Source organism: Sinohyriopsis cumingii, chromosome 2 (genome assembly GCF_028554795.1).
Source record: "Sinohyriopsis cumingii isolate HCF-2022 chromosome 2, ASM2855479v2, whole genome shotgun sequence".
In the NCBI taxonomy this organism is placed as follows: Eukaryota; Metazoa; Mollusca; class Bivalvia; order Unionida; family Unionidae; genus Sinohyriopsis; species Sinohyriopsis cumingii.
This window is the reverse complement of record NC_142962.1, coordinates 153,032,053-153,052,309: the sequence shown is the minus strand read 5'-3', so window position 1 is coordinate 153,052,309 and position 20,257 is coordinate 153,032,053. Positions and strand designations below refer to the sequence as shown.

The window sequence follows — 20,257 nt, the reverse complement described above, 5'->3', positions numbered from 1 at the left end:
TATCTTGTATGTTTTCTCTCCTGTTTTACATGCTTTTTGGCTTTTCTTGAATGAGGCACAAAGATCTAAAAGTTCCTTATCATTGACTCGTATGCAAAGCACAGACAACTTAAGCTCTGACAGCTGTGTTGTTGGCATTGGCAGCATTTAATTTAGACAGCAAGCTGAAGTTGGAGTTTATTTGTCATGGGGTTACAAACCCTGCATATAAATAAAAAAATGTCACTTCTGTGTGTTGATTAGCATAGGACTGATATTGACTTTGTTATGCCCAACATTAGTGGGAACCAAAACATAACACTTGTCTGACAGTGGCACCATTGTCAACAGTTCTCATTTTGTCCAAGTTTTTCACTTGCTTATATTTCCTCAACTGTTTGATGAGTCTCTCAGTAATTGGCATGAATCATTATGAAGCTGAGACGTTTCATTCTAAACATGCTTGCTTGCTTCTTTTAACTTGAGGTAAAGGTCACAGTTCTAAAAAAGTTGTATTAAGGTTTTTAATGTTTGTTTTTTTGTTTGCTGATATTTCCTAAACTCCATCATGGATTGGTTCTTACTTAGATAAATCATTGTGAAGCTGAGATAATTCATCTGAGGACATGCATGCTTGCCACCTTGACTTTGGGGTGTATGTCTGTCATAGAAAATTTGCATCAAGGTATTGTTTAAGTTTTTTAGTTTCCTTGTATTACCTAAATTCCTTGATTGATTTTCTTTATACTGGGGATGAATCATTTCAAACTGTGATAGTTCATTTTGGAGACATGATACTTGCCACTTTGACCTTGGGATCAAGGTTACAATCATAGAAAATTTGCATTTGTGTTCACTTTTATTTCCTTAACTCCTTCATAGATTTTGTTTGTATATTAGATAAATCATTATGAAGCCAGTACAATTCATTCTGCAACATCCTCACTCAACCTTTTCACTGTGGGGTCAAGGTCACATGTTATGATGAAGCTTTAATGTGGACTCGACATGCTTGCCCTTGCCTCGTTATACAATTTTATTAATTATGTGTGTGTTGGGCCCTCATAACAGTCACAGCTGCCATCAGCTCGAAAATAAAATTCATCCCTTTGCAGGAAAAAGTTGGATTACTATGAAGTCTATCGGAAGAAATCAAAAGACACAATGTGCGCATTCCCAATAATATGGCAAGTTTACTGCAGTAAGAACTAATCTCAGTGAATGTGCAAGATTATTTTTACTTCTAATAGTACCTCTGGTTAAATCTTCACTGTTTCAAAGAATCCATACAACTGCCCCTCAACAATGCTGAATGGTTGGCAATTACATGCATACCTTACGGGCACTGATAAGTTAATAGTCTAAAAATATGCCTTTAGTGCATTTGCAGTGTAAGGCAGGAGACATCAAATGTTTAATTTGTGTACTGTTTTATAAGGCAGAAATTATCTGCGTGACTGAGCTTGAATGGGAAGGATGAATTCCATTTAAACATGCATGGTACCCAAGGAAGGCATATTTCAACAAAATATATGTAATGGTACCTTGATTGCTCAGATAGTTCATATGAAAATCAGGGTTCCAGTGGGTCCTGAGTTTTGGAGTTTAAAAAATAAATTTTCCTTGAAAAGTCATGGGATTTATCAAAACCTTGCAAAGTTTTGGAAAAATCATGGAATTTCTGACAATACAGTTAAAAAATTGACAACTGATAAATGATATCATTGCATAGTATTGTGTTCCTTGAATTTGGTGAAAAAGTGTTGAAAAAGTCATGGAATTTGTTTTTTTTGTCAAGTCTGCAGGAGCCCTGGAAAATCATGCAACATTCTAAATTGTATCTAAGGGCGACTACTCCACATTAAAGGGTGCCTTCCCTGGGTTCAAAGTTATTTACTGGAACAGTCTTTAGGAATATCCTGATGATGGCCATGAAACAAGTTTTGAAAATTCCTAATTGCAAAAGTTTATGGTTTTAGCCTGAGTTGAAGATGTACGTCCTTCAAAAACCTGGAATAGATATCCTAGTTGTTATGCTAGACACTTCAGTAACTTTTACTGTGGGGACACAGCATCACTGTTTGACCGTGGTAACTAGATTCAATGGTTGGTATGTAATTGCTAAAAAAAAATCTTACACAAATTGATAAAGTCACTGTAAAATTTCAGCTAATAGGATCAGCAATAAGAGTAAATCTGAAATGTAACAAATATCATCTTGTTATGATAGCATTTTTCACTGATACTGAATGTCTAATTTTCCATGCAAACAGTTTACTTCAATTGTCAATACAGCAGTTGAGGTCTGAGAGCTTTTGCCTAGTTTTCCCATCAAACAAGTTTTCTCAAAAAGCATTGAAGATCAGTGCCTGTTCATCTCAAATCCGGAAGACCAGTAATTTAAGTTGCTGGTCCTTTAGAAAAGAGACAGGGAATGATGCTCTCAGCTCCATTCAACTAATGTTTCAGTTATACGTCCATTTTACTGGTGAATGCAGTAATTTTCAGTGCAACACTCATGTACTTGAGCAAATAAATCCATCTATATATCTGCATTGTCTCCATTATGGCAAAACCTAAAACAATATGGCAAAGTATAATTTTGAAATAACTGTACTCATAAGTATTTGCAGAAGGTTAAATGAGCATTCAACAAACATCACCTCAGTGACATCAACAAGTCATGGGTACTATTCTAGACTTGTTAAACAGCATCTCTGTGACATTCAACAAGAAGTCATGGGTACTATTGTCAGCTCATTAAACAAACAACATATCAGTGACATTCAGCAACAAGTCATGGGTACTATTGCTGACGCACGTGTATATAAAGTACCTGGTCAATATGCATTTAAGCAGCCATGTTCGGTGCCAGTGGAATAGCACTGCTAGTCATATGCCACTCGGGACATACCCATTAACGCTTGGATGAAAGTTTGTCAGTGGGATTGCTTATTTATCTTACAGTCTTTACATTAAAGTGGTGTATTCTTCATGTGGTGTAAATAATATTTCACAAAGAAATATGCTATTAAGATGGGCTTGGAGGACTGGAGTATTATAGAAATCGTTTTTCTTCCTTCAGTCAGTGTTCTTGACCTTTGACCTTTGATCCTAAAATCATTAAGTGCCTTACTTGCACCAAGTACATGGCATCCACATATTGTGGTTGAGATAATGTGTAGAAGTAAACATTTTTGAATGGAAACCATTTTTTTATTTTGGTCACAGTAAATAATCAAGAACTAAAGCTATTGTGTAGAAACCATTTATCTTCTTTCAATTACAGTTACCTTGACAACTAACATTTTGACATCAAAAATGATATAATTTTTCCTTGACCCCAAGTGCAAGGTGTAGACCATCCACAAAGTTTGGTTTAGAACTTGCATTACTACATGGAAACCAAACTGGATGAACAGATAAATGCGCTGCCTTATAGTGTGAAGAAATGTTGTAAGTATTTCACAATTAGCTTATTGACTGTATTGACACAGTAAACACTTGGAATGTATTAGACTGGTATAATGGGATAAACACTTGTGCTGAAAAAACAAACAAACTATTTTTAGAGCATAATCACAGATCACCATTTGCTTGGATTGATTCTTTCTTGCATTTAGCCTGCATGGAACCTCACTGAAGAATGATCACCAGTTAATATTCTTTAATGATTCAAAAATGATTTTGAAGGTCTTTGTTTGCAGTACATGCACATTCTCTCTGTCTCTCTCTCTCTCTAACTCACATCCTTAATGTTCTCCATGAGAATTCCAACCAGAATCATTCAGCCAATATAATGGCACATTTTAAAGTTGACTGAGTTCACAAAAATAATATCCTCAAAGTTTAGTGTTTTGCAAGTCACATATGCACTAATGCAAGAAATAATAGTACTTGTTATCTTTACAAGGTTCAGTTTGCTTGAGAAGATGTTATTCTCCGTACGATACACTGGTACAGAATTTCTCCAAGTGTTAAAGAAATGAGTTTCAGACTATCCACATCTTTCAGTGATGACCTGTGACAGATTTTGGTATAGCCACAACTACTATGATTACCACTAACAGCAGCACTATCACCACCCAGTAGCCTGAAAAATATAAAGATGTAGAGAAGTGCATTATCATCTCATCAATACAATTAAGTCATACTTATCTATTTTCTGAAGGTTAAAGGTGCTTGAGACTAATATGACCTATCTTGGGGAAATCAAAGTCAAGGGCTTGCATTATATGTCTTCCCACTTGGCAAAGAGTCTCAAATAGACACAAATAATTGAACCCTGCGATTGGGATATCCTTACCTTGGTACAAACTTCATTAAAGACTTTTCTCACCAAATATTTTCTATTCAAATTAAAACAACCCTGCACATATGTAATACAATTAGCATTCAACACAGTATTCATCAGGTACTGTTGTTGCCTCTCACTTTTTATATAGCTTATCAGGTCTTGTACTGTTTTTATGAAAATCTGAATAATTATCTAAGTACAATCTAGCTATACATGCCGCTCTTAGAAAAAAGTTATAACTGACACATGATGTAAGTACTGCACCATGCTCGTTTGGGTCAGATGCATCAACATGAGTTATTTCACTGGCAAGGAAGAATGTATGTTCTGGTCACAAAAACCATTGGGATGTCTGACCTCATAACATTTGTATATACAGGACACCTATCTGTTCTCATAACATTTGTATATACAGGACACCTATCTGTTCACATAACATTTGCATATACAGGACACCTATCTGTTCTCATAACATTTGTATATACTGGACACCTATCTGTTCACATAACATTTGTATATACAGGACACCTATCTGTTCTCATAACATCAGTATATACAGGATGCCTACCTGTTCTCATAACATTGGTATATACCAGACACTTACCTGTTCTCATAACATTGGTATATACCAGACACTTACCTGTTCTCATAACATTGGTATATACCAGACACTTACCTGTTCTCATAACATTAGTATATACCAGACACTTACCTGTTCTCATAACATTAGTATATACCAGACACTTACCTGTTCTCATAACACTGGTATATACCAGATACTTACCTGTTCTCATGACATTTGTATATACCGGACACCTATCTGTTCTCATATTCAGGATGGGGTGTTCACCTGGAATCAAAGGGGATATTTCTTCAGGGACTAGTCTCCAGAAGAACTGAATCTTCATAACAAGCTAGAAATGCAGAGAGTGTTTGTAGCCCAACAGGAGTGTGTCAACCTTATAACATCATTTGGACAACATGCTGGCTGTAGCAAAATTCAGGTGACATAGAGGTAACCATGTTCCTTCTTTCGCAATGCAGTCTGGACCCTCTGCTGATGGGCAGTTTCTTTGGAGATCACTCTTAGAATTAGACCCATTCAGGGCAAGATAAATATCCTGGCAGACAGCCTGTTCAAATGGGTCAAAGTTATCCTTAAAAAATGGTCTCTGCATCAGGAAGACCAATACTGGACCTATCTGCTTTGAAACTGAACAACAAGCCCCTTTTGTTTCCCACCAGTGGGCCTGGGCGATTGATGCATGGAGTCTTATGCATGCTTACATTTTTCCACCATTTAAAATATTCTTTCAGGTTTTCACTGAATCAGGAAATCCACATCTCGGATTATCCTGATAGCTGTCCTGTGGCCCAATGGTTACAGCCTGATGATCTCCTTGATCTGCTGTTAGACTAGCCATCAAGATTACCTTCAAAGATGAATCTGCTGTTGCAGCACTAGGGTATTTCCTACACAACAAAGCAAATTCTCCACTTTCAAGCTGGGCTCATATCAAACAATCAAAACACAAAAACCTGTTTTAGAGTAAGGTTGTACAGGCCATGAGGCACTGGACTTGAAATCAATGATGCCAATGTAATCTGTAATAAGAAATGCATTGATCCTACTTATCCCCTTTTAACAACAGTTGCTGAGTTTCTTTTCTTTCAAGGAACGAGTGTGTTTTTGTGTATATTTTGATTTTTAATGTTACTGTAACAATCTGAATCATATCACTACGATGTCTGCAGTGTGGCAGTTGATAGTGATGTCTAGCACTTGGGTATCATGCCACAGACATGTAGTGTCATGCCCCACCCAGTCACATTATCCTGACATCAAGCTGACCAGTTCTAATCTGCCTGGGTTCAAACCTGCAACCTCCCACTTTCAAGGCAGGCATTCTAACCACTGAGGCCATTGGAGTGGTCTCGATGAAAAAGACTGCTCTGCATGTACTGTTAAGGGTTATAGGGCAGCCCTATCTAATACTCTCAAGTTCTCTAAAGAATCTACCAATGCATTGGATCTTCATCATTCTGATCTCAAAAGGTATTTTGACCTTCAGAAAAACCAGTAAATAACTCATTAATAGCTAGATGGAACCTTTTGTATGTTCTTTGGGCATTATCTACCCCCCCCCCATTAAACACTTCTTAAGAGTAGAAAATACACTTAGATTTATTCCCAAGGCGTGAATCTACATCTACTTAACCCAGGGACTCAAGTTTTACGAAACCAATTTTAACGCCAGTCAGAAAAAGAGATGAGTTGTTTTCCTGAGCCTGGACTTGTTTAACATCATTGTTTTTTTTTAATGAATTTTTTTTCCTGTTCCTCTGATCACTCTTAGGAAACAAGGGCAAAGATCACATTCACTATGCATGTGAAGTTTGCCTGTATGGTGTCCTGCTGCAATATACAAATGGCTATGTGATAAATGTCCAGATTGCAGACTGAGAGATATGCACATGAAAATTAAGGACACAACTATTATGTAAGTGAGCGTTGAGAAGCTTTATTATCACATGAGCCATATAAGTGTCCCAGGTGTGAGTGTCAGTGGGGTTCTTAACAAAATGGCTTGGGCTACACTCGGACCGCTGAAATGTATCCATGGAATCTGAGTCAACATCGTCTTATTGCTGTAACATTTCTGAAGTTCTGTATCAAGGAAGGACTTCTGCTTAATATGCAGAGCATAAGGTTGACAATCTCAGAACCACAAAGTCTCTCTTGACAGTTGGCACTACAGGGAGACAACAGCTTGTAGCACACCAAGCTAAAATTACTGGCCATTGTCAGAGCGAAAAAAAAGGGACTTTTGACACTTCGGTCTTAAATTGGCCTTGCAAAGCAATGAAGTATGTTGGCAACTTGATGGTGGTGGTTCTTGACTAACGCCTGATTTTTCATGACTATGAGATAAACAGATGTGAGAACTAGTCAGAGGTCTAAGGTGGCTCAGAAGATGGAGGGAAACAGCTCTGTAAGCAGAAGCCAGATGACGTTGTCAATCAATGCATGGCAGGACAAGCCTTCTGTGAACATTGTTTGATCAATAAAGGAACATAGCACTTGGGTCCATGAATCTTCATAATGGTGATTTTAGAGCTTCCTGTGACTCACCTGGTTCAACAGGCTGTGTGAAGCAATGAACAAATGCCAGAAGTCTGTCCATGCTGGGACATGGTTATCTCCTGGCATTAACCATGTTTCCCACAAAATCCGAGTATGGTATCAAGCATCCAGAAATGGAGTATTGCTGTAGCTGATACTAGTTCAAGACAGCTGAGAACAGTAATGGAACTGTCCAGTGCCAGTCAGCTATAGGTCCATGGGACTCATACTGGGAAGTGTGAGACAGTTCACAGATTCATGTGCTGTATATGCTTAAAATGCTTAGCGTCTGGGAAACAGATGGTGCTGGAACTTCAATCACCAGGCCCTATTCCGCTGTCAAATACTTGAAGCAATTAACATTCAGTTCACAGCCAGTGCTGGGATTGAAATGGCCAAGTGCATATACACATCGATGCCTTCAAACCAGGAATAAGTTTATAGGGAAAATATCTAAAATACCATTATATGGCGCTTAATACTTGATATAACTAGCACCTAGAACTATAATGCTCAAATGCTGCTGTGATATTTGTATCTTCAAACTGCAAAATGGGTATACCAGGAAGATCTATAACTGTACTTGGTACCAGGAGTTGAAAGCTTAGGCTGAAACAATGCCAGTGCTGGTGTTGTCTGTAGCCAAGTGGTGTCTGGTGCCCAAGTCTGATTGTGGCTATCTTGGTAAGATCACTTAAGCTGTATGGATGCAAGAACAGAATATAAAAACTGCTGACATGCTTATCACATGACAAAGTTTGCCAAATGAAGATTGAAAAATTCATCTAAGATGAAGATAGAGTGAAAAAAAGATATAACCTGTGCAAAACAGACCCTCCCCATTTCTCAACTTGTTAAAAGGATCAAGTGGATATTGGTTCTGTGAGATCTAAAAAAAAAAGCATACTTCCAAGCACAAATGGAAATTGCAAATGAAGTATTGGTGGTATTTGGGAACAATCCCTTTAAGGTGAAATCAATTGTGTCCAACTTCCACCTAGATTGGCAGATGAATTTTAGCTCTTCTGGGCTGGATTTGCAAGGCAGCAGAAGTACTTCTAATGAATTATGATTGGGTAACATATTTGAAGAAGAAATTATTATATGGAACATGGGTAATAAATTATTATAAATTTATAGTAGAATTAGTTGGGATTTTTAAATGAGATTCTTGTGATCATTGAGATTACTATCCTCGATGGGGGGAGGGGCATTAAAGAAAGACAATTTACCAAGAGAATTTATCAACAAAAATGAGTTTTCTAAGTTCAATGGGAAATAATTAGGTTGAATATAGAAGGCAAACATTTAATCTTTTTTACTGTGACTACTTTGGATAAAGACCTTCAATTCTGCAATGTGAATCATTTGCAAAAGATTGTAAAATTTAATTTTGAGAAGAAATTGTTTCAATTTTAATGAAGCAAGAACTTGAGTCTTACAAACTCTTATGAAGGCAAGAACAAAATCCATTCAAAATTATGGAAAATATTTATGATCTTCCTTCCCTCCTACCAATTAATGTACAGCTGTAATGAAAAATGTTGAGGTAAAATTTTAATTATTTTAGCAGTTTAAGGAACAATCATAATGTGATTTAATTACAACTTACAGCATGTTGCAGACTTTCTATCCACAATCTTGATGTGTCTGGTTTCTCTCTTTACCCTGTCATCGGTCCTTACTACATGGTCAGTGATATCATCAATCAAAACTGAAATACCAAATGGAATTAGTTATATCCCTTTGAAAATCATTGTTTACAATGAAAAAAAGGAACAAAAAAGCCCAAATTATCAATGTCTATATTTTGTTTCTACTTCACTCTCTGTCTTCATTAAGGTCATACAATTCTGTGACGTTGAACAGTACATTTGATATTGTAATTAGTTGCAATGCTATTTAAAAAGCAAGTCATCAGGACTGTTATGCAACAAAGCTCAAAAACATCAAAGCACACTATAGCTCTGAAATTTAAAACTGATTTAAAACCAGAAATATGTTAATAAAACATGAATTCCCCAACATCACTTCTTTTGTTATACTTGAATTAGCTGAGCTAAATATAAAACTTAACTGCTGTGCAAGATGAACAAACACCAGGAGGATGGTAATGCTATCATCCCTTTCATATTAATGGCTGGCTAATACCAGAACAATTTTAACAGTATCTCAATACTATTGACTAACAAGATGTTGATAAAGAAAATGATATCGAAACATTTTGATTTTGTGAATTCAAAGCCTGTCCTCAAACCGGAATCCTGAACTCCTAAACTTTTCCATAAAAATCATGGGCCAAACATATAACCCACAACCATCTCCCAAAATTTTAAAATATGTCATATTTTATTTTTCCAATTCTCTTTGGCTTATTAACATGGATGGTTTCATTTTTAGGTGGCTAATTTTAACTACAAACACTGGCAGAAAGTTTATTATGCAGAACAGGGGATTCTAATGTACTGAATATATAGCTCATTACATGTCCACGACATCAATGCTGCAGATAACTGAATATATAGCTTATTACATGTCCATGACATCAATGCTGCAGATAACTGAATAAGATGATAAATATACATCTTATATAAGTGCTCATTTCAAAAAGAAATTTATCTTTTGATAACCACTGTGACCATAAAACTGAAATTATTTGATGATCTTCAAAAATTCAATTTAGAATAAGCAATTATAATATTCTTTTATAAATACACATAAACAAAACAAATGTATTTTACTTCAGAAACCATAGAAAAGGGAAGTGAAAGGATTCTGAAATCAGTTATTACATATTTGCCTTATATAATATTCAGAATATAACAGCTTCCAATTTCATTTCCGAGTTTTTCCATTTAATCAAATCAGGCTTCTGCTGTGGGCTAAAATCTTGTGGCTCAATTTTACATAATGAGAATCTTGTAGTCCTTTTAACCAATGTCTGGTCAAATTCCTTATGACCAATGTCTGGTCAAATCCCGACATATAACAACAGAATAGTTTTACTGCCTGCTGGAGGAACCAGGCAGACTTTAAATAAGCCAAATTTTGGCTAAGGATTCTCATATTATGCTCAAAATATTTTGGGTGTTGAACCTGAGAGAATGACTGATTTTCAGGTAAACAACTTGTAGAAATTGAAAACTTACTTTATAAAGTAAACTTGATTTGAATCTTAAAGGGTATTTATTTAGACTTACCATTTTGTTCATCCACCTCATTTCCAATGTCCAGCGCTATCTGTTTTTGCCTGGAAATTACACCTGACAAGGCTTCAAGACCCTGGTCTTGTTCTGCAAAACATTACCACATCTAAAAAGATGTTTATTTCTAAACTATGTATGAATGCTGAGGGTTTAACAACATGTCATTACAATATTGGTAACATAGTGCTGATTTAAAGTTAATTTCTAAGAAAGTAAAGATATGTTTTTTTAAAACTTAGAAAGAAAAAGCCTTTCAAATAAATGTAAATATGCAGTAAAAGATGAAAGCTGAAGATGCTAAAATTATTTTTTAAGGCATACAAAATCGAACAGATGTATAGTTCTTCTTTTTTTTAAAATATAGTGTCAAAACCTTATATCTAAAAACTACATTCCCTCAAAATGTCCAATATTTTGTCTGGTTATATATCATCAGAGAGCTGTTTAATCAAGTACACATCAAAAATGTCCATCTCTGAGGACATGGCTACAATGAATGGTATTAAAGTTAAATGAACCACATATTTACAAATTTTTCAATGAAAATTAAAGGCAGTCAAACCAAAGATTCTGAGTTACTCAGTTTCGAGTTAAAAGACCACTCTTCAGAAGGCAACTATCATGTATGTTGGGGTTAACTGTACATGAATGGCAAAATACCAAATCATCTCTGTGAATAGTTCCCATGAGGGTTGCCCCTCTCTAATGATGGGTTTGATGTTTTGAAGCTTGTCTGGAGTTTTCATTCATTATATTTTGTAAAGTATATGGAATATGTAAATTTAAATAATATCTAAAGGTTTGTAGTAATCTTCAAAATGAGCAAATCTGAAATTTAAAGGACCCTTTTATTTCAGGTTTATTACATGGTGGACCTTTTCAGAATAGTTCTCCTGTGTTGAATTGTTCAGACTTGTTTTTTGGACTGTATTTAGTATTTCTGGTAGGGTTGTCTCCCTTTGCCCTCACTAATGGCCAGATGTGCCTTGGCTTGGAGTATATGACATTTATTCAGCTTTTCAGCATTTGGATCGGCACTGAAATTGTTAAGGACATTTTTCCATCCCCTAAGCAATTTTTGGAAGTATCATCAAACCAAGGTTTGTTGACATGTTTGTGACATGCCAGAGTTTTGGTATTGTATCTCCAGCAAAGTCATAAATATGGAAATAGTTGTATTGGATCTCAAAATGTCAAAATCATCATGTAGGAGACTGAAATATTTTCCAAATCGCCTTGTTCAGTTTTCATCTCAGGCTTAGCCCTTGATGTTTGCAAGTATTACTTGTTAAGTACAGTACAAAGGGGTCACTAACACTGATGTCACATACTTCCGATGAGAAGTGAAAGGGATGGATCACATATAATCATGTAGAAGGATCAGCAGGATCTTTTGGCAGGATGCATGCAGGCTTAAGACTTATCAATAAATTGTATTTTGAAACAAAGCCTTCTTTTTTCTCTCCTCTCTCATTGATACATTTTCAATCCCAAAGTGTATGGTGGTCATTCCAGTCACCAAGTGGAGCAGAAAGTTTGGTGACAGTTCACATAATGGTCAAGATCCAACTGATTGATTGGATGGCTTCAAGGACATGGACATACAAATGACAGCAGCCTCTGTACTCTTCCTGTGGCCTTGTCAGGATTTCTTTTAAATTTGTTGGATGTTATACAATTTGTTGTATTAAGTCTCATCGTTCTTCTTATAAAAAGGTTCCCTACTTCGGGATGTATTCTATTTTTTCCATAAATGTATTTGCCATTAAAGCTCAACAATTCCACTGTATTATCAAATCAGACATATTTATGAAAGTGGCAGAAGTATTGGAAATTTGGGAGGTTACCCTGCTGCAATATCAGGGAGTTCTCACAATTCCCTACTTTCTAGACTTCCAAATTTATTTAAAAGCTATATAGAATCACCAGATTCTTTGGACATGATTTAAATGTTTTTTTTGTTTGTAGTGTTGGGTTTCTTATTCCACTGATCCATCCTGGCTCAATGTTTTATGTTTTCCTTCACACTTTCCATTCCACTTTAGAATATTAAAGGTGTCACAGATTAAGGAATGAAACTTGGTTAATTATACACCATCATTAGGAGTTATGTTGCTGATCACATTAACAGGCAATGATTTTAATAAATCCCAACCATATTACCAGGTAGCGATTTTAATAAATCCCAACCACATTACCAGGTAGCAATTTTAATAAATCCCAACCACATTACCAGGCAACGATTTTAATAAATCCCAACCATATTACCAGGTAGCAATTTTAATAAATCCCAACCACATTACCAGGTAGCGATTTTAATAAATCCCAACCACATTACCAGGCCACAATTTTAATAAATCCCAACCACATTACCAGGCAACGATTTTAATAAATCCCAACCACATTACCAGGCAACGATTTTAATAAATCCCAACTGAATCAAAACAGAACCTTACAATCAAATATCACACTGAATACATTTAAAAAAATGGCATGTTGCTAAATCCCAACCACATTACCAGGCAGCGATTTTAATAAATCCCAACCACATTACCAGGCAACGATTTTAATAAATCCCAACATTACCAGGCAACGATTTTAATAAATCCTAACCACATTACCAGGCAATGATTTTAATAAATCACAACCACATTACCTGGCAACAATTTTGATAAATCCCAACTGAATCAAAACAGAACTTTACAATCAAATATCACACTGAATACATTTAAAAAAAAGGACATGTTGCTACATGAGTACACGAGTAATGACTAACTGTTGGACAGCACAGCTTGACTATTATAAATGACATAATACAAAAAACAGAATAACTGATAACATGAGAAATATCAGCAACAAATATCTTATGGTAGTGAAGTTTATCTCAGATGCTTCATAAATAAAGGGTTCAATTACTGTAGAGGCAATATTTGCCAATAAAATCAAACAAATATCATTTTCAAAGAAGTCTATCATGTATAAAACTAGGCCATAATTACATAACATATGGAGGGGAAAAACTCTGCTGTAGATTCTTAAATGTCTAAAATGTGAAAACCTTAGGGTTAATAATTGCCAAGATATATAATAATTAAAAAAAAACAAGACCCAAATCATTCAAATTTAAAAAACCTAAGTCGTGGTGATCTAATTAAATGTACATTATTATACAGTGGCCTAAAACAATTCTAGATACTTCTTCGTATAAAATTTAAAGACTACAGGATAAGTCGTGTCCAACTTTATGACCTTGACACAATATCTTGGGTAAAAAGTATAATACAATTCACCGTACACAGTGCTACAATTAATAAGAAATGCATTTACAAAGAATCAATATCATTAATGAAAATACATGTATGATGGCTATAGGACCAAAGATTGCTCACATATTGTCAAAGTGGTTTTGTAGTTTTAATGGCATTTTTCAGCACTTGATAGGCTATGCATGACAGCCATTATATTTGGTGAAGCAGGAACCCCGGTAAGGCCCAGGAAGAACAAATGACCCATGGGAAGACTACTGGCAAACTTTCTCACATATCCACCTTGGCCAAGCCAAGACTCAAACCCATGTTGATATTGGTGATATGTTCATGAGCTGTAAAGGCAAGTGCCTGTGACTGGGGGTCAGTTAGATATTGTCAAAAATCATTCAAGCATAAAAGGTATGTCATGAAATATTGTAATATGATCACGAAATACTTAAATCTCTTAAGTTTTATGAGCATGGCATGAAGAGTATAATTAAGAACTGGTCCTAAAACTTTAACCTAACACTAATTGTATACATTTTAAAACCCTAAAACTCCACCTGGTCACAAGATGATGAAACATTGGAATACTGACAATTAACAATATTCCTAACAAAATCAAACAGATATAGACATAAACAACTCGCCACAACTTTAACCAAGGTGCGATGCCACTGCCAACACTTTGGAGACTAAACATAAGCTCTCCTTATTCTCTGCACAATCAGGCTTACTAGTAGACAACATATGATGTATGATTGATGAAATGGGATGCATGTCGAGGAACCTGCTATAAGCCTGATTGCCTCTAAGGCCAGGTGACATAATAATAACTAGAGGACTTGTGAACCACGATTATCAGAGGTGACAGATGCCAGCTGAAATCTTAATGTGATATACTGCAATATAAATGATTTTATTGCAATTTGTACTGATACATAATGTTATCAAGTTGACCATTTTGTAACCCCATATAATACCAATTGCCCTAATCTTATAATAAATAACATGTTGTACCAGCAGTGTCTCTCCTCATTTGGGGACTATGTGCATGGCTTGGTATGAGACATGAATCAGCAGTTTCAAGATGATTAAGGACCATGTTTCACTGATAGATGATGTCAATGCACATGCACAGTGAAATTACAGTAGTCAATCCAGAAAAGCCCATGTTTTCAAAGCCTCTACTGCATAAGGCTAATAATTTTGTTGGTAATCATCCTTGCATTTAAAGCCAAAGTGATCCCAAACTCTTTATCTGTTTATTAAGTTTAAGATCTGGTTCAGACATTTAACTGTGATTGACTGTTGGCAATTACTAAACCACATGCATGACTGGTTACAATGTTATTTTGTAACACTATGTAATATTTTGAGGAAAACAAGTTATACAGCCAGTCTCTGTAATTAATATAAAGTCTGCATTAAAATCCCCATACAGAAGAATTTCTATGGATATTACTTGTAATATGGCAGCTTGATGACAGATCAGCAATATGTGTATAAATCTGAAAGGCCTTTATGCCAGGATGATCTGCACCAAGTTTAATCAAACTGGTCTGGCATTTTCTGAAAAGGAGCGGAAAATATTACTGATGAATAACAGAGAAAGGGATGTATCATAAGCTCACCTTACAGCCAGGTGAGCTAAACATGCAGGATTAATTATGCTAACAACATTGTGGCATATGCCAACAGATTGGTCATGAGGATCACTACATATTCCTTCCTCGATAGGGGTGGGGCGTATAACTACAATCATCATCATGTCATACCCTGAATAATTTGCTGCTGTTGGTCTCTAATCTGACTGTTGGTAAACCCTCTCAGTTCCTCAGGCTCGTCCCTTACTCCCCATGGGTCACGGCTCTGATTAACACCACCCCCACCACTTCCTATTAAGTTGTACCTAAAATATACACAAATGCAAAAGTGTAAACAATTTCAATTATAAGCCAAAGACATTTTGTAATGTTGTGAACAATACCAATAAGCGCAAAGTATCAAACAACAGGAGAGATATAAAAACTCAAATGATTATGAATTTTTAAAAAATGATGCAATCTTCACTGACCACAAGATTTTACTTCTTTCTGATTACAGTGGTACTGTGGTGAACTTAATTAAATACAGTATGTGCTTGATTAAGCAATTCATTATAAAAACCGATAGTAATTTATCACCACTGTAAAGAGGCCTGCTTACTATAGTTTTGGGAGTCAATTATTTAGCAGAAAATATAGTTAAACAGTAACTAACAATAGTAGTGTGTCAGGTCTTTAAACTCCATACTACAAAATCATTATCTCTTACCAGTAAATAGTACAGACCTTTCACTAGAACTACAACCTAAAACATTGTTACTCATTTAGTAATTAAATAACTTTGTTACTACAATGCATATGCAATCCCATTAAGCTGACAGAATTTAAGAGCTGGACATTTTTTAAACTTATGAATATAATTTTTGCTCGCTTCCTTTGCTATGAATGAGTATAATAAAGCACTGATTGTTTGAGATTTTTAACTTTTTAAAAAAATATATAATATTCAACCTCATTTATCAGCTTTGATACAAACGACTAATTTATGTGATAAATACTATGCAGGTCAGCCTTTAAATGACTGTAACACTTCCACAAGTGGGGATCAAAACACAGTAAACTATGTTCTCATGGGCATGACTGTGACAGCTGACTGGCTCTTTCACATCCGAATACAAGAGGGTATACTGCATGTATGATAATTACAATAAAACCAAACTGAAAGACAAAACCAGAAATAAAATTCTTCATGAGATGAATTCAATTGCGTTTTATTTCTTAAAATATTGACACCAGGTCATATATTGTTTATTTAAATGCACAGTACAGAGAATTATTATTATTTTTTTTTTTTACAAAGTACATGACTTTTATTAAAAGTTGCATATTTAATGATTTTTAAAGAATAATATGGGCACTAACCTCTGGTTTAGATAATAAAACAAATGATATATCAAGGTTTCATGTACCAATTTTGATTATGTGTTTTATTTGAGGTTTTTCCACATGGTTGTTAATGAAAAAACATTGTTGCTAAAGACAAACCCAAAGACAATTCTGAGCCTGTCCTAACAAACATTCATACCAAATTTGATCATAAATTGTTCAGCCATTCTGCACATTAGCACAATTAAGCAATTTAATACCAAGGCATTCTGAGTAAAGTTTTTTATCTGGGGATGCACCATAGTAGCTGACCTGGGATGATAAGATTATTCAGTATAGATGAAATTCAGCAACAATAGAATGGCAGGTGGAAAAAACATAGTAAATAACCTTTACCTGGATTCGCCACCTTCATTCTTAAAGGCTTGGTCAATCTGCTTCTCTTTGGTTGTCAGATTATCCATCATTATCTGTCTACGCTCCACCTCCCTCTGTGTGCTGAAGGCCATTGTTAAGGCTCCATACAAGCAATTTTTTATCTGCATCATATTCAAACAGTTATATCTCTGACATTTCTAGTGCTGATGTTTAATTGTTATTTCTCACATTTCAAGCACTGATGTTTTGTTATTTCTCACATTTTTAGCACTGATGTTTTGTTACTATATGAAAACCTATGTCATGAAATCCATATTTTCAGTAGTTGTCAGAATAAACCCGCTAAGCAGATAAACAATGTTCTCAAAAACGTAGTCTTCTGAAATGAAACTATTAGTCTTTAGACACAAGACTAAGCAGTCTTCAGACATGAGACTAAGCTGTGTTTTGAGATGAGCATAAGCAGTGTTTAGACATGAGACTCGGCAGTCCCTAGACATATGACATGCAGTCTTTAGACATGAGACTAAGCACTGTTTAGACATGAGACTTAGCAGTCCCTAGACATATGACATGCAGTCTTAGACATGAGACTAAGCAGTCTTTAGACATGAGACTAAGCAATCTTTAGACACCAGACTTAGCATGTTTTATGTGAGACAGGCAGTCTTCAGACATGAGACTAAGCAGTCATATGTCAGTATCAACATTTATATGCTGAGATTTTTATGTATTTTTCTTTTATTCTCATTTCATAATTTTTTTTATCAGAGTGTGTAAAATTTAACAAGTTCAACATGATCCAATTTTGCATAATGGATTATCATCAACCTTTCTTTGTTCTGTTGCCAAACTTTAAGGAAACAAAATTTTGATAAAGAAATAGTATCATGAATTAAATGGGTTGGAGAGATACCTGGGTGTGAAGTAACATTCAGATTTGTCAAAAAACAATGTCAATGCATGTGTGCATGTTTATGTATAAATGAGCCATGATATGAGAAAACATAAATTCAAGCAATGAGATAAACTGTTAAAATCTGATGTCATGTGCACATTTACAATATTATTTAACATTATGGCATTAAAGAATCAAAATATGTGTCACTTACAGTAATATTTGACTTCTGTATCTTAAGAAAAAGCCATTCTATGCAAATAGTCAAGATGTCAACATTTTGCCAGAACTTGCACTTTCTTCCAATATATGTATATAAGGTATCTTGCAATTGCTCTTGCATTTTTCCCAAAATTTAACAATGCAGCCTAATATTTGTGAAATTTTTTGTAAAGGCATTCAAAGTATAAAAAAAGGTTGTAACAAATAAGACAATATCAATATACTTAAATTTGCAGAAGCTATTGTTTCAGTTTCAGTATCATCCTTCAATAATTGACTAGTATTCTATCAAAGTTTTTATTTACAAAAAATAAAATAAGAAATTTATTTCAGAAAACTATACAAAATAATTTCACCCAGAAACAGTATTTTATGCTAGCCAACTGTTCTAAAAATTATTTTTTGAAAATAAGCAGTCTTAATAATATTGATAAAACATGTAAAATTTAACTGAAGAATATTTCTAGTCAAGTCCAATGGTACAATTTTATTTGCCAAGGTCCACATGAATATGAAGATGTTTAGTTCTTGTTATTTTTATTTCTGTTGAACTAGGGTCTAGGACACCAATAATTTGTTCTAAAGGTCTGCACTGACTGACATACCACCATATTCTTAAAATGCACAATGCAAGGAACTGATTATTTTAATGAGTTCTGGAATATAATTGTTTTGTATGCAGTCAGACATTTAATTTTATATGGCACTTGGCAGAACAGTGAGGAAATGGCTAGCATGACAGTCTAAGTATTTTCAACAGCTGTATATACTTACAATCATTTCAATTCGTAATAAAGCAATTAAATATTCTGTATGCAGCTACATAACATCCTATACTGGCTGTCGAGAAGTCGAGATCAATCCATCCAAAGAAGTCTGTTTCTCATATTTAAAAAAAACCAACAAGTTCAAAAAAGTTAAATACCTTTATCTAGGGGTGAAATGATACAAATATACTGCATATCAAAATGTTTCACGATACACAGCCTATGATATGATATATCATTGCTAAACACATCAACTTGATGGTGTTTTCATCTTTAGAAGGTATGTCAGTGTTAGGTGGTGCCCTTTTATGTGTTTGCATATATTGATTGTATTTCCAGTATGCACATTATAGAAAACACTGACTTACCTATTTACATGCAATTCTCACACATGACAAGATAACAAAAATAGTTTGAAACAGACTACCCTTTAATTGTCAGTGATTTGTAGGTTATTTCAGGTTGCCCCATTGGATCAGATGCATGACTCATCCTGGTCACCAGACCCATGAATACTTTAAAACCATCTTATTACCAATTTTCATGTCTTCACTTAAACTTTAAAATCATTATGGTGTTTTCTTCAAAATAGAAGAAATAGGGAAATTTCAAAGTGCTAGAAGAATCTCATTTATAGAACAAGTAAGGATGTGGGAGTGGATATGAATGCCAACAAAATCTATCACAATGTACATCATGCAGATGCAAAACAACTGCCATGACCACTGGCACTTGTTATTGCTAGTGGAGAAGGAAAATTGTTTACACCCACTCATCTTTTAAAAACAAGTAATATTTTACACAAGGTGGCAAACTTGTGCTGTTTCCAATCTGTCCCCTTTAAGGTTCTGTGCTAATTTTATTTATCCTGTCGTTATGTCCAGTCACTGGTTAGATATCTTGACATAAAAAGAGTCATTACAAATGTGCTTTTCGTACAATTTAAGTACATTACAGATCATTTATTAACCATACTAGTGCAAAGTTTCTCTTCAGCTTTGTCAAACTTCCTTTGTCATGTATGGAATAAGCTACATTAAGTTCTGATTGGTGGTTACTGTTTACCCTGGACTACAACAATCAGAATTCAATGTAACATATTTCACAGCACGACACACCACAAGTATAGCTATCAAACTAGACCCAAATAGACAAAAATACAAATCTAGAATAGCTTCACATAAAAATGGTTATTACATTTA

The 20,257-nt window shown here is 34.9% G+C and overlaps 1 protein-coding gene across 2 annotated transcripts in view; it reads right to left on the bottom strand.

Moving 5' to 3' along the window:
- Nucleotides 1-3,631: 3,631 nt before the first annotated feature.
- The window catches only part of LOC149806118 (syntaxin-8-like), a 97,999-nt gene continuing 81,373 nt past the window's right edge, over nucleotides 3,632-20,257 (bottom strand). For both annotated transcript variants that reach the window (XM_089951007.1, XM_089951006.1), the window contains 5 exons: nucleotides 17,187-17,288; nucleotides 15,636-15,769; nucleotides 10,601-10,693; nucleotides 9,013-9,114; nucleotides 3,632-4,072 (listed from right to left, as the gene is read on the bottom strand). In XM_089951007.1, the coding sequence (XP_089807133.1) occupies nucleotides 3,990-4,072; nucleotides 9,013-9,114; nucleotides 10,601-10,693; nucleotides 15,636-15,769; nucleotides 17,187-17,288 (514 nt within the window). In that variant the 3' untranslated portion in view covers nucleotides 3,632-3,989. The remainder of the gene's footprint in view (nucleotides 4,073-9,012; nucleotides 9,115-10,600; nucleotides 10,694-15,635; nucleotides 15,770-17,186; nucleotides 17,289-20,257) is intronic.